The sequence below is a fragment of the Meleagris gallopavo genome, chromosome 13 (genome assembly GCF_000146605.3).
Source record: "Meleagris gallopavo isolate NT-WF06-2002-E0010 breed Aviagen turkey brand Nicholas breeding stock chromosome 13, Turkey_5.1, whole genome shotgun sequence".
Classification (NCBI taxonomy): Eukaryota; Metazoa; Chordata; class Aves; order Galliformes; family Phasianidae; genus Meleagris; species Meleagris gallopavo.
Genome location: NC_015023.2, coordinates 4,467,465 through 4,482,464, shown reverse-complemented (window position 1 = coordinate 4,482,464; position 15,000 = coordinate 4,467,465). Strand labels below are relative to the sequence as shown.

Sequence of the window (15,000 nt, the reverse complement as noted above, 5' to 3'; positions counted from 1 at the left end):
TACTGTGATCAGGTCAAACGGAAATATGATTATGCTCTAATAGCTGTACTCCCAACGTACGGTAGCAAGCAGATAGATTTTCTGCTGGGACTACATTTTACGACAATTTTGCAAACCTACTGCAAGAAATAGCCAGTCTTCAGACATTAGTTCATTTGAGACATTTCTTTCTATATTCTCTTGTGCCAATTAAATAATGAATCCTTTCAACAGCAATTTATAAAATATTAAAAACTTAAGTTTCACTTTTACCTTAAAGTTATCATAAAAAACAAACTAATTTGCAAAAGAAGAAGGTCATAACTGCCTGAAAAGGAAACATAGCTTTTCTAAGACTTAAGAACTGGGGGGAAAAGGGCACAATTAAAGCCTTATACTAATAATATTAATAGACTTGCACTCTTTGTTCAACTCAAAACTAATACAAATGCAAATTTTCAGGAGAGAAGACTTATTCCATAAATTAGTTTCAACAGAGGATCTCTAAGACCTTGCACCTATTGGTCCTACATACCCTGAAGGAGCTAAAAGCCTTTGTGGAAAAATAAGATGATTTTCTATTTTAAAATTCTTTTTAGGTTCATTAAAGCAATGCAAGAAGATGTCTTACACAAAACTATGAAGGAGGCAAGGAGCTCCTACTTTTCTACCATGGGATCTGCGAAGTCATACTTCATGAAACTTTTCTAAACAATAATGTGCTGCACAAATTAGTGAATTCCTTTCTCAGCAATGATTCTGCTTATGATACTAACACGATCATCAGTATTGTAGCACGTTAAAAAAAAATCCCCTGCCTTAAATTATCTGCCTCCACAATATACAAGTACAATACAGTCCTGCTATTCCCACTGTACAGACAGGAACATGAATTGAGGGAAAACTTTACCACAAAACACCCTACTTGAAAAAACTGCTTTCAAAATATTCCCTCAGTATTCTTATGCATTGCTTTAACTCTCCTTCTGTTGTGTGCTAACTTTAGTATTTGATCAATTTTTTTCTCTGGTCTAAACACTAATCCTAAAAACATAATACGTAGATGCTCCCTGTATAGTTTTCTAGCTAGGGTATGCAATTGTGTTTCAGAGATTGCATTTATTGTAACAATAGGTCTTTCAGATAAGGATGTGTGAAAATATGTTAATAGTCACAAAATGATTATAAAATGTACTTAAGTAGACAAAATGAGTTTGTATTTGTACTTGCAAAATAAAATCTACTTAGTGACTCAGACTTCTGCAAACAGGTTCAGATCCCTGCACACACAGCAGAGGGAATTACACATCACATAGTCAAGACAAAACACAACTACCAAGCCTGTCACAGTACTCCCATCCTAATTTTGAACGATTCAGTACTGCACGCTTGTTTCCTTGCTGATATTTTGCAATATATCAAATACAATTACTTAAGAAGGAATTATTTATAGTAAATAGTTTAGAAAGATTATGCATCTTGGAAAAGACTATACAAGCATCTGCCCTTTCCAGAAAGAAGCGAGCATTGGTCTCTAAACCAACAACTGACTATTCACCAAACAGTGATCTCCGTTAGTTCTTTTGTTTCTGAGAACCTGAAATTCTCCCCTGAAAAAGGCTCTCCATTGGCATTTCCTACTGCACACACGTGGATTAACTATTCTCAAAAAGTAGTTGCAGTGGAGAAAGGCACCCAAACACACACACCCCCAAACACACACACACACACACTCCAGAAAGAACGGCTGGACAGCAAGAATGGATGCTACGCAGCACCTCGCCCACAGCACAGGGCCTGCACCGCAATACATGCGCCAAGGAATGGGCACAGCACTCTGTGAGGGAGGGAGGCAGGTATTACTCTCCTGTATTTCACAGATGAAGAAACAGACAGTTCAAGTGATCTGCTCTGGGCTATCCCAGGCACCAGCGGGATTACCGTGATGCCACCAGCCGCCCCCATAGACACAGGCCTGATATTCCTTGCTGGCAAAGGGACCCTCTCTGGGGCCACCTCTGCAAGGGCAGACATGTCAGCCCTGTGGAAAAGGTTCCTGCACTTAACAGCAAGGGAATCACGGGGCTCTGCATTTTAGACCTGCCACAGCACCACTGACCAAATGTTACATCTACCAGACTCAGAGGGAAACAGTTCACTTAAAAACCTAACTCTTCTTTTTTTATTTTTTAAAATAATATAGTTATTAAGCGAGATCCCAGAAAAACAACCAGAAAGAGAGGCTTCGTAGTCTCTTACTACCCCGTGGTTTAAGCTTCTTAGAGCCTTTTAAGACGGATTGAACTAGAGGATGTTGTCCAACTTTGTCACATCCAATAACCTCAGCAAAGCCTGACATGGCTTTCAGGTGAACCCTAATAGTTCTTATTTACATGTCTTAGTTAAACTGCCTGGAAAGATAGCTCAGCACTATAGACAAGCCAGGATCTTGAGGACTGATTTCCAGGACTGCCAAAAGGAAAAGAACTTTCAAGCCTCAATCAGTATACACGGCTTTCTTCTGCATAGCAGCCTTTGAACCTTTACAGGCAGCAAGATTTCTTCCCATTTAGATCATTCTTTTCCAGCAACCTTATTAGCTGAAAGGCCTGGACTGGCGTCTCTCACTCCATGATTAGCCGGGTTTAAGAAGCAGCTCTCTGCTTTCTACATATACACTGACACAGGAAAAATAATTGGAGAACACATTTCATACTTTCGAAATGAAGTCCACTGGAGCCAGATTTTATAAGACATGACAACATACTAACGCCAAACTGACACAAATTCTCTATAAGACATGACAACATACTAACGCCAAACTGACACAAATTCTCATCTATGCATCTTGGCTTTAATGGGTTAATTAGCTTGGCTAGATACAAATTTTAATTATCTGAGTTTGACATTAATGTCCTTGGAGTGTTGTCTGTAAGGATTTGGGGAATCATAGACATTATTTTAGTTACTTCTGGAAACCGTGTGTTACACTGGGATTTAAACAGTAAGAAGAGACAAGAATAGTGAGAACAGGTTGATCTATTTCAAAACATCAGACTTTGTGAAACAGGACAAACCGAGACAAAGCCAAAGCCTGGTCTACCTTGCTAGGTTCAGTCAGACTTTGGGTGAGCTCTGTGGATATAAAAGGTGACTAAAGGATTACAAAAAAATTCTCCTTTGAGTACAGGGGAAAGGACATAATTTTAAATTGAATGTATCACAGAATTCCGTATATAATTGAGATTTAGAGGTAGGATCTCTTCGCTGTCCAACACATTTTCTCAGGAAGAAGGTAGACAACCTTACCAACTGATGTGATCTTACGCACATAAGGCTCATACAAGCCAGGAAGAGGCACCTATATTGGCAGCAGCAGCCAGCAGTGAGAGCCAGCCACCTAAGGCAGGAACCTACCCAGCCTGCCACCACCTCACACCCCATGTAGAGAGGAAGGCACACGGGAACAACACAGAACAGCGCTGTACATGCGCAATCTTCCACCAGCAATTTCTAGCAGAACTGACCCCTGAACAACAACAACAAAAAACCTATCATAAAAACAGCCTCTTAATGGAGAACAGTAATATCACTGAGGATAAAGTATCGTGCCATCTAATGCACGTATCCACTTCTGAATCCTTCAGAGATGGCAGGTATTTCCTCGCAAAAGTACAGCACTACAGTACAATTACAAGTACTATTAGCAGGGTGAGTTATGGCATGCTATTCTGAGTGCTTTACTTACTTTCTTGCTTTTCAGAGTCTGTGCCAGTGGATTAACAGTATTTTGACAAATACAAAATAATCTGCAACAAAATATTTTTAAGACAATAGTTTTCCAAACTGCAAGTTACTTGAAACAAACTAGATCTGCAGTTCTGTATAAAGTACTATTTACTAAGAGCTTTTCAAAACACTTTTCTACATCATTCTATTTGTTCCTGTTCATTCTTCTAGAGAAGCATTTGTTTTAAGATTCAAAAGAGAATCCTGATTGCTTTTTGTGCATATGGATTGAAGCTCTCTTTGTGCAACAACATAAATAATTTTTTTCTTTATAATGCCAACTGCACCAGCTCTTTCAAATGCAGAATTCTGTGATACAACCCTTGGTGTAGTATCCTTACACCCTTTAAAGAGAACCTTTGTTCCCTTCTCTGCCTTCTCTTGATATCAAAACCAAAGTCATTCGACGTTGTCGTTCAGCAAAAATGTGTATGGATGATTTGACTTTAGGAATATTAAGTAAATGCCACACATTTCTCTTTCAGGTTCACAGTCCTAGTTGACTAGTAGAATTATATGTATCCAGTTAAATTCTCACCAAATGTAGGAGGGTGGCATTCAGACAAGCTCCTCTGCTGCCAACTAAGAATTACCAAGACAATACATAACCAACAGAAAGGACTACATTCTCCTCATTTTCTTCAAATGCTTTCTGGTTAAAATACCGCAACCAGGTCCTGTGAGAAACCAAACAGGTCTGGGAAGAACAGAGCAAATTTAGAGCACTTAGCACTTCACAGAATCCTACCTTAGTAAGGGTACTTAAGGAACTCATGGAGGTTAAAGATAAAAAAAAAAAAAAAAGCAATAATCTCGAAAAATAGCTTAAAACAACAACAAAAAAAAGGCCAAGCACATTCAAAGGTATTGTGCAAAATATAGATAGAACAGAGGAAAACATTTCTTTTTTTAAATGAAGAAAAGCAACAGCTGGATTTCTTTGTAACAATACCTGCATCTTTTGTTCTTTTCCCCAAAAAAGTGAGTAGGTAAGCGTGTGCTACATTCTTTAAAATACAAAACAAATCATTCTGAAACATTAAATCCTCTAAGGGTCTCACATACTCAGATGGAAAATGGAAAGCCTTCCTATCATATATTTTGGAGACAACCTCCTTTTTTCTGGAAATGCTGATAAGGAACAAATTCCAGCCTGGTCTCATCTGCCTGGATCATCTTATTTATTAAAAACAATGCTATCTTTTAAACTCTGTATACTCTGTTCTCGGTCAATTTTGATTGACACAAATATTTGTATTAAAGGTTACATACTGCAATTTACAATTGGGTACTATCACAATACTGTATGTTAATGTAATCAGTATTTTCATTTCATGAATTCATTTGCAGCATGACACTGCAAGGGTATTCTGACATGTACTGAAGACACAATTGCTAAGTAGTTCAACAATTCTCTTTTAAGAGGGATTTTTTTTTATCTGACAAATTTTTAGCATGATAAAACCACTCCTTGTTTTCTGTGCATGTTTTAATTCCCCACCTTTTAAAGTGCTTAGACACTTGGAATACCTAGCATACTGAGTTAATCCACAAATATTTACAAGAAAAATCTATCTAATTTCTTCCTATAGTAACTACCACAGGGACCATTGTAATGAAAAATTTCCCATCTTAAAGAATTAATGCGATTACTGATATAGGGAAAAAAAGTAATTTATATCATCACAAACACGTAAAAGATATAATCCCATATTCACAAAAAAGAATCTTTATTCCCTCTCTGAATTCTGAGACAATACAGTCTTGCCTTGAGGAGAACAGAAATATTATGAAGTACCTTAAGCAAGATAATTGTAAGAAAAAAAACTACAATTGCATTATTGTTGTGCTAAACTGTGACATACTTAAAAAGCTAATTTCTTTTATTGTAATGGAATTTGGTGTGTGTATCCTTTAATCTACTTCACTGTTTCTTTTTTTTGTTTTACACACAAACATACGTGTAAAGTGTTTCCCATTACTACCTGGTGTAATAAACTGCAACAAATTTAAAACAATTAAAACTACACTTGACAATTTCATAAAGTACACTGGGCTTTTTTAACAGTTTTGGAACTAACTGAATATCCATAGATGTTATCAAAATGTGCAAAAAAAGTGAGATTTACTGCAGCTCAAATATTATTCAGGGAGACATGATCAATATTTTATGAAAAAGTAACACTTGACATGAGCGACTGTCCCAAATTTTACCAAATACATTTCAACCAATCACAATGCTGAGTAGATTGCATCTAAATCAAAAGCTAAGCAACAAAAATGTATCCCCAAAATAGGGCTTTCTACAGCTGTATCAGTTAAAGTGCACTCACTTCCAAAATTCAGTACAGTCACCCTCCAATTTTTCCTTTCAATCAAATACATTTTAACCAAGAAATTAATCTGCTGTGCCTGGGCATTTCACTATTCCACAGAAGCAAACATTTGTTCCACTCATTCTCCTTTAAAAAGCAAATTAAACAAAACTATGACAAAAAAGATGACCTAATTAGCACTATTTAAAGCTTTTATATATAGTACACTCTTACTGCCGCCCCTAACCGAGAAGGCTTTTTTCATCCTCAGCCCTATCATTTGATTTATCTGCCCCACTCTGTTACTACTTAAACACGCAAACTCACATTGTCTGTTTTTGTATTTACCTAACATATACCAAGGAGTCCGAAGGTAAGGAAGTTTTTCTGCAAACTGACTAAATTAACTGTTAGGCCAGGGGTGGCCTCCACCAGCCCACTGCCGGTTACTGGCAGCCTTCAGTGGGTAGACCATGCAAAATCAGTCCAGGACAGCAAAAAAAGCCCAAGACCAGCAAGAGGTTGAGAAGTTAGCTTACAGGGATCTCCTACCCTGCCCTACAGTCCTGCTATTAAAACAGGCTGAACATAGGCTCCCTACTCTTCCCCTCCACATAGTGATGCCACCAAATGGACGTCACCCTGTAAGCTGCCAAGTGCCAGTGAAAGCAGAAGTGATGGCTTTTAAAATAACTGCAGTCCACAAGAGACTTTAAGCATTCTGAAGCACCAGTCTCTCACATCTGTGCCACAAGTGGAACATTCCCATTACACAACAATGATCTACAGGCCTTTCATGTAGATAACTTTTTTCTAATTAGAATAAACAAATAAAATCTCCAGTAATCTCCTCTAATTTGTCTTCACCTAGTGTGAAATGGTTTTGTAGAAGAGAAAACTGTATCTGTTGAAGTAATACAGATCTTTTTTCAGAATCACATGCACTAATATGACTTTTATCATCCCAAAATGAAAATAGTCTTAAATAAAAAGTTTTTAGTTAATATCAGTGTTTTGGAGCCTCCCACTGGCAGCCATCACACAGCTGTAGCGAACTACCAGCAGAATGCAGCGTTTATACCCAGGCATCAATGATTATTTTGCTTTAAAAGAAATGAGTATTTCTGAGTTCATATTTTAAATGCAATTTAGAAGATCGTAAAGGAAAAGAACCCAGCATTTATTGTGTGTCTCCCAGCAGACTACTTAATGTTCAAACATCTACTATGCAAAGGTCAAATGATTTCACTGAATGTAACTGTGACAAAAATATTCTGTGGCACTGAAAATAAAATATAAGATGTTCAAGGAAAGAGATACAGACCTGATATCTTGCAAGAGAGGCAATAAATAATGTAGATTCAGTTCAGTAAGAAAAAAAATCGCGAAGTTCTGCCAGGAGAACCAGATTAGGAAAGATAATAGGTAAAATACTAATTGCATACTTTTGGTAATCTTCTTCATAAAAGAATATTTTTAAGTAACGCAGCAAAACTTTTTTTAAACACTTTTCTTACACAAATTTTGTTTGCACAGAATTGAAAAAAAATGTATTCAGATAGGGAACCTTTGGTGTATTCAGCCGCAGGCAGCAACCTGGATCACTGAACTTATAAACAAAAATGCAAAGGACTTATGCTAGTTGTAACACAGAAGCCAAAGCTGCAGAGAACAGTCATTCGGGAATGAGACAGATCATAGGTTAAACTCATGTGAAAAAAATATTTGCTCAAATGCTTATCTGAAACAAACAGCAAAGGTTAATAGGTATCAATTTATTTTCCTTTTTTTTTTTTATTTTGCTTTCCTTTCCTTGACATTTATATCGAGTATTTTAGGCTCTCATTCTTTCTCACACTCCTAACTTCTGTTACAAGAGTGCTGTGCACAAGGCTTGCTAAAGGTTGCCTCACCAGAGCCAAGATCCCTGCACCAATAAAAAAGAGCTGGAAACAAAAAAGGAATTGCCTCTACAACCACCATCTGCTGCTAATAGAATCTGCTGGTCACCAGTGGCACTTGGTCTGGGGAGACCCAGTGGATCACTCCACACCAGTGGACAGGCATGTCAGAGACAGAAGGCAAAAATGCAGCTAAGCAGAAGTCCAGAGAAGCAAGCAAGAAAAATAAATAAATAAATAGAAGCAATGCACTTAGGAAGGAGAAGTAAGCTGGAGAACAATATAGACAAAAAACAGGATGAGGAACTAAGAGAAGAGAGACAAGGAAACAGAATACAGAAGATAAAGTGATCAGGAGCAAAGTACAATGCAACATCTGCTTTCTGGAACACAAAATTTCTCACATTAAACAAAAATGACAGGTTTTTTGCCTTTTGCTTTGTTTTACTTGCAGTAAACAAATAATTCCTGACTGACCTTGTAATCTAATCTCACAACCTACATTTTGGTTACTTACGCAAGTCTATCATTAAAAAACAAACAAGGAAAAGGAATAAAGCTCTTGCTGGTTGTTTTAAAAAAATCCCATATTTGATAAAATACCAAGTAAAGATAGAAAAATCAAGCAGCAAAGTAATACTACATATGAACAAGATTCATTAGGTAGCACACATAAAAAAGTGAGCGGTGCAATGCTACAAAAGTTAACTGTTAATAAAAAGACAGAGAATGCTGACTATTAAGTTGTGTTCAAAAATATACATACATTTTTTTCTGTGCTCGACCAGCTCAACAGCCTGCTTCGCTGAGCATTTTGAAAACCAGTTGTCACCAAGCAGAACAGTAACCTCATTGGTGTTGACAAGTTTTCCTGGCATGAAGGCAAGAGGACCAAAAGGTACCTGTCAAAGGCACAGAAAGCACTATTGAAAATAACCAATGAAAATAAACCTAGAGAGTCATTCATCAATTAGTTAAAAAAAAAAAGAAAAAAAGTAAAATACAGCAGTAAGTAAAAGTCTATAGCAGTTATTAGATGACAAACCCTTCAGAAACATCCATCTGAATTCAGTAGTGTACTTACAAAACCAGAAAAGCAGTACCTAACTAGGAAACTTGTGAAACTACAGTACAACTGAATATTCGCATGGAAAACAAATCAACTTTACTCTATCATATTAGCCTTCATAATAAAATTAGTATTCCTTAGATGAACTAAGTTTTTGCTGTTTGCAGACGATTCATTTCCCAGACAAAACAAGCTCAGCTTTGCTACCATTTTAAAAATTCTTAATAGATGCGATTCTTGAAAATGCATTCTTAAATAGGCAACTCAAAGACATGCAGCTTTTTTCACTACATGCCTTTCTATTCTAAGTGCATAGAAACCTTGGTATAAGTTTGGGGGACTGCCACACCACTTCACTGCCTTGGGGCTGCAATGCAACAGGAATTAGAATAGAGCAGAAGAGCTATGAATTTCAGCCAGCTCAAGTTTCCTTTTCTTGGGATAAAAAAGACCTATCTTGGTCAGTTTGCACCATTTTACTCTGCTGCCTTCCTCACTCCCTTGGGTCATGCATGCACTTGCTTTCCCACTGCAGTTTGTTGAAGCAGAGCACTCAGCTTGGCGACCTGTTTTCCTGGAAAGCTTTCCTCTCCAGTGCTGGCATCCAGGAGGTGCTTTCCAGAGCTCAAAGCAGTTCTGCGATAGGCAGGATCTCAACACTATGACTCTGCAGGGCAGGCTTTTCCTGCATATGCACCCTGTCTTGGTTTTCAGGTAGCCTGTTCACTCTCCCCCAAAAATGATGAAAGCAAAATTGAAAACATACAAAAATACTTGGCTAACAAGGTAGGAACTGTTTATATACATTTAAAATAACAGATGTGAGTTGACATGACGGCTTTAACTACAAATAAGCCCTATCTAGTTTGTTGTGGTTTTTTTTGTAATAGTATTTTTTTCTATGCTTCAAAACAATACAATCTTCTTGCTTTATGTAGCAACTGGACAGACCAATACGATGGGAAAGGCATTACAACAGAGGTGTGATGACAGAAGGACTGGCATGATAGAAAGGTGCTATAAAGGAAGGGAAGAAGATTGCTCACCTGTATTAGAAGATTCCAGGTTTCGAGGGGAAAACTCCTCTAGAAAGAGACCCTTCCCCCGTGGCAGTCAGCCCTTAAATGAGGTCTAAGAGAGGTGCAGCCAGGCTTCACCCCTCTGGTCACACAGCTGAATTGCTTTCACCTGTGCTCCCAGGGCTGACCGGGTCCTTTACCCAGGTCAGAAGTCCCACATCGTATGGCCATGCATTTATGCAAGGTCACAGGACTACACACAGCATCTAAAGCAGCACCACCAAAGCTGGAGAGGGAAACCTTCCCTGTTACTACCGGGGAACTGTGATCCACTGCTGTCTTACAAAGAGCTCAACTGTACGCTGCCATGCAAAAGGCAATCAGACACCCTGTACTGGAATGAGACATTCAGTTATTTACAGTACAGCTCCCCCAGCTACAAATCTTGAATTGGACCCGGGAAGATAAATAAAAGGAAAGGAGCAGTCAAACTGATCAAAATTCTGGGCAGCGTAAGCCAGCGTGGTAAAGTTTAAACAGGGAGTTGTGCCGTTGTTACGGAAGATTCAAAGCAAAAGAAAAGATCGCTATGTCAATGTGAAGATCGGTGAAACAAAAATTAGCAGCACCTTTTTATGTAAAAATCAATGTTCTACGGTTTATTTCCATGAATCAGAAAATACTACGGCCACCTGCTTCAAAGGAAGTGACTAAGTACCATAATTCACTCATAATTATAGTTTTCTATACAATGGATTTACATATCAAATGTGTCAGGTTTTGTGTTAGCATTTATGTCATCAGTTCTCAGTTGTCAGTAACACTGTAATTTATAATAGATTTCAAAGAAAAGAAAAAGAAACAAAAGCAAAGGTTTAACTATCATTATCATAAATGTACCATTACTGACTACTATATAGCAACCTGAATAACATCTCCCTGTTAATGCAAATACCTGAGTTACTAAAAATTTTACTTCATTATCTTTTGTGAACTGTACAGACTACATACCATGATATCATAGGACAGTTTATCAGGCAACGTACGAAGTCGTTCCTGAAGAACTTCATAATCACTCTCCACCTTCTTCCTGTTGACAAATTGAAGTTCATTCCATTTCATATCTAACACAGAGTTAATATTTTTCTGCTATTAATTCCATAACCACAAAAATACAAAGAAAAACTATTTTACTCTTAAGCACATGCACTCAATAAATTAATGTTATTTGTTAAAAAAAAAAAAAAAGACTTGGGATGACAATTATAATAGCTCAGATTACTTCAGAATAATGCATATTAAAGTAGGGGTGATATGATTATTTTAGCTGGTGAATGTATGTCTGAATTTGAGTTTTTACGGTTCTACAAATCAGTTCTCGCACTAGGCTTTGGTGTATCGCACTTCATGCCCAAGTTCAACCATTATACCACCATCAACATTTAGAAAAATAACTGAAAGTTAATATTTTAGAAGAGGCAAATTCTTCAAAGTATCATTTGTTATAAATGATTCATTACCTTTCCTTGGGCTGACATAAATGGGCAAAATTTTAACTAATTCTGATTTTCACATTAACTTTTTGGGCCTATCAACAATCAACATTCCTGAAAGATCATCTGACTGGCCCAAACTCTGCAATGTCTTCAAATCCTGGCAAACAACGCAGGAGCAGAGCATTCCTTCTATTGCTTTTCAGAAGCCACATGTTGCCATACAAAACAGAACTGACTTGATGAACTCGGATCAATTATTCCCATGATAGACACCTGACTCCTTGGTGGCCTGTGCGGCATTTTAATTGCTACGGGGATTTTCCTTGGTGTGCAAAACAAGCTACTGTACTCCTTCTAAAAAGCCTTCTTTTCTGAAGAAACTCATAAGGACTTGGATTTTGCTGGAAAAAGCCTTTTTAATGGACAACTGCCATCCTGAAGATCATTAGAAATCAGCTCCTACATGAAGTAGCTGGCATAAAAATGTCAGCTTTGATGATATTGTTTACTTGTGCTTTAAAATAGTAAACATCCTATACATGGTAGTAAATTCTGCTATAAAAGGCAACAGAAAGCACAGAGCAGCACACTTAACAACACTGACCCCAGATGCAAATTACAGGTTTTCTGAGGATGATTCAGGAAAGCAATCTATAAATGCACTGAAAAATGAATGTTGTAGTTGATACCACAACTCTCAAAATATTATCATTGATTTTCTTAGATTCATAAGCAGAGTGAAATCTTCTTCAGCATTCATTATGAAAAATTATCTGCTACTCCCGTTTTGTCTCATTTTCTTTCATAGCTGAATTTTGCTATAATCACACTACTTTATACCTGGAGTACTTCATATTTTAAGTTTCCGAACTGGTCCTGAACAAAGAATTTAGGATTTTAAACCATTTGGACATTAACATCCTACAGAACTAATTCACAAAAGACGTTTGCTACTTCTTGGGTTGGATGGAAGATCTTTGCAACACATCAGGCTAGTTTCTCTGTCCATTTAACTCATTATGTTGAAAACGTAATTCAGTTCCTTCAAGAGAAAGGCCAAATAAACGAATCCCAACAAAACTCAAGAGATGTTTTGGGGGAAGCAGTGCAATGACAACTTGGTGTCAGCAACGATTACTTAATGATATTTAGAAAATGCAGCCTCTGACTTGCAGAGATCTGCATTTTCAGATAAGAGGACAATGATGCAGACTGCTCACTAAAAAATAAGCGACCCCAAACTGAAGGCCTTGACCTCATTTCCATGAGAGAATACTCCATAGGAAAAGAATTGTATGGAAAAAAACTGCTCCCACTTAGAGCAGGATTAAGCACTCCCATCGTTCAATGGCTCAAAGTCACTTGACATTTCTTCATTAATCTGAAAGAAGATACTGCCTTTAAGGTCTGACTGCTGCCCGCCACCGAATAATCTGATTAGGGTACAGCAGAAATCACTCGCTTCAGATACAGCAGGGCTGGACTGCCCCGATTCATCACATCTACGCTGGTAACCTCTGGAAGCACACTCTGCTGTGGCCATCCACCTCTCCCTACAGCAAGGCTGGGGAAAAAACATTCGGGAAGGAGCAGGATGTATCTCTGCATTCGGTGGAACAACTGCCTCTGGCCTGTCAGGCCTCTACTGTGGGATCGCCAAGTGTGGCCACTTCCAAAATGGGCCTGCCACCAACACAGTCATTCAATTTCATGCATTGATACAGCTCTGTTGATACAGAGCTACTGTCAAGGAAGGAAGCAGAACTCTCTGTTCAACTTGAGTACACGGCTACATTTTGTGCGCAGTCCATGGTCACCACATGCATGGAGAGAACGGGCGCTGGGCTTCAGCTGTGTTCATATCACTGGCAAGGGAAATACCACATCTAAATCAGACCTATCCTCAGATTCATGCCTTTAAAAATACATCTCAAGAGGTGTACTAAAAAAATGGAAAATAATTTAATGGAAATATATTGAAGTTGGGCATTTTAAAACCCTATTGTTATTCACCCAATTCTATTTAACATTCTTCTGTGTCACTGACTACTTAAAAGGTCTTATACGAACAAATTATTCAGTTGAAACAAGAGCACTCAACTCTTGCACAATCAGGATCTAAATAAGGGTACTAAATTTTAAATAGTTTTTTTAGAGTAAAAGCTGTATGACTGCTCTGTAAACTGCTCTTCTACATAGAAGACATCAGTAAGTTTGGTTTTCCTTCTGACATTCTGTGCCTCTGTCCCCCAAACTCACAGGATCGTGGCCAGAGTTTGCTCAAAACCAAATAAATGAGCAAGCCTTCTTCCTGCTGCCAACCTTCCCACACCATTCTACAAACCTCAGCCATAGATATGGAAGGAAATAACAGTTACAACTTCCCAAACTTGTAAAAAATCAGTTCCAATTTTAAGGCTCTCAATTAGTTTATTTCTGAAAAAGAATGCCTCTTTGTGAAAGAATGTAGATGCAGATTTTCACACTGTACCAAATTGGTCTGGGCACTGCAGAAAGTCCCCCAAAAGTATGGGTATTATGTAAATGCTGACTAACTTAACTACAGCAGCACCAGTAGGCACTTCAATAATGTTTCCCTTATTGAAAATTAATGCAGTCTCTGAATTTTAAACATAAATGAAACATATTAGTTTTAGATTATTTTTGCAAGCCGATAGTCAGAATTTAATATGATGATGTGTACAGATTGCCCTGATTTTTTTCCTCTTATCCAGGGCTTGCAGCCTATGTGCATTTAAACTAAAAACATTTGATACACACTAAATATAAATTATTTGCTTGGCGATCTTTCAGGCATGAAGAAAAAGCCTCTTAAAATAAATTTAAAATATTATATGCTTGATGGTGTATAACCAAAGGTTTAATCTCGCCACTAAAGGGGCAGTTGCTGTGATTCTGCAATAACCCTGCAGACAATAATCAAGACAGCTCCTGTTGTTCTCTCAGTAAAATCATGGTAAACACAGCATGGATATATTGTAATTTGATATCTGTAAGATCAACTGTTATATCTCACAGTAACTCATAATATAAGATTTCATTCACCATTAAATGTACATTTTCCTCAGATGCCACAGAAAACTACTATTTACTAAGCATGTTTTCTATTAACCAGAGATTGCCAACAGAGAAAAAAGTGCCCAGAGATTTATTTCTTTTTTTAAACAAACCAAATCATTTCTCTTTAAGCATTATAACATGGTTTACTGGGGGGGGGGGGGGGGGAGGAAACGGGAAACATTACTTTCACATTGTTTGTGGTTTTTCCCCAAGTGTGCTAGAACATTTCCCTACTTGCTCATAGTTACAGAAGAAACAAGAAGAGTAATTGAATCTACCTTGGGAATACCATTCCACCAAGCAGGGTGGAAAGGGTGAATTCAATTCAGCATTCATCCACAACGGTTATTC

General features: G+C 37.7%; 1 protein-coding gene across 1 annotated transcript in view; it reads right to left on the bottom strand.

Annotated features, from left to right (window-relative positions):
* The window catches only part of LOC100539619 (unconventional prefoldin RPB5 interactor-like), a 21,386-nt gene extending 6,629 nt beyond the window's left edge, over window positions 1–14,757 (bottom strand). The window contains exons 1-2 of the mRNA XM_010717769.3: window positions 11,084–14,757; window positions 8,751–8,886 (exon numbers count right to left, since the gene is read on the bottom strand). Coding sequence (XP_010716071.1) covers window positions 8,751–8,886; window positions 11,084–11,194 — 247 coding nt within the window. The 5' untranslated portion in view covers window positions 11,195–14,757. The remainder of the gene's footprint in view (window positions 1–8,750; window positions 8,887–11,083) is intronic.
* Window positions 14,758–15,000: the final 243 nt, after the last annotated feature.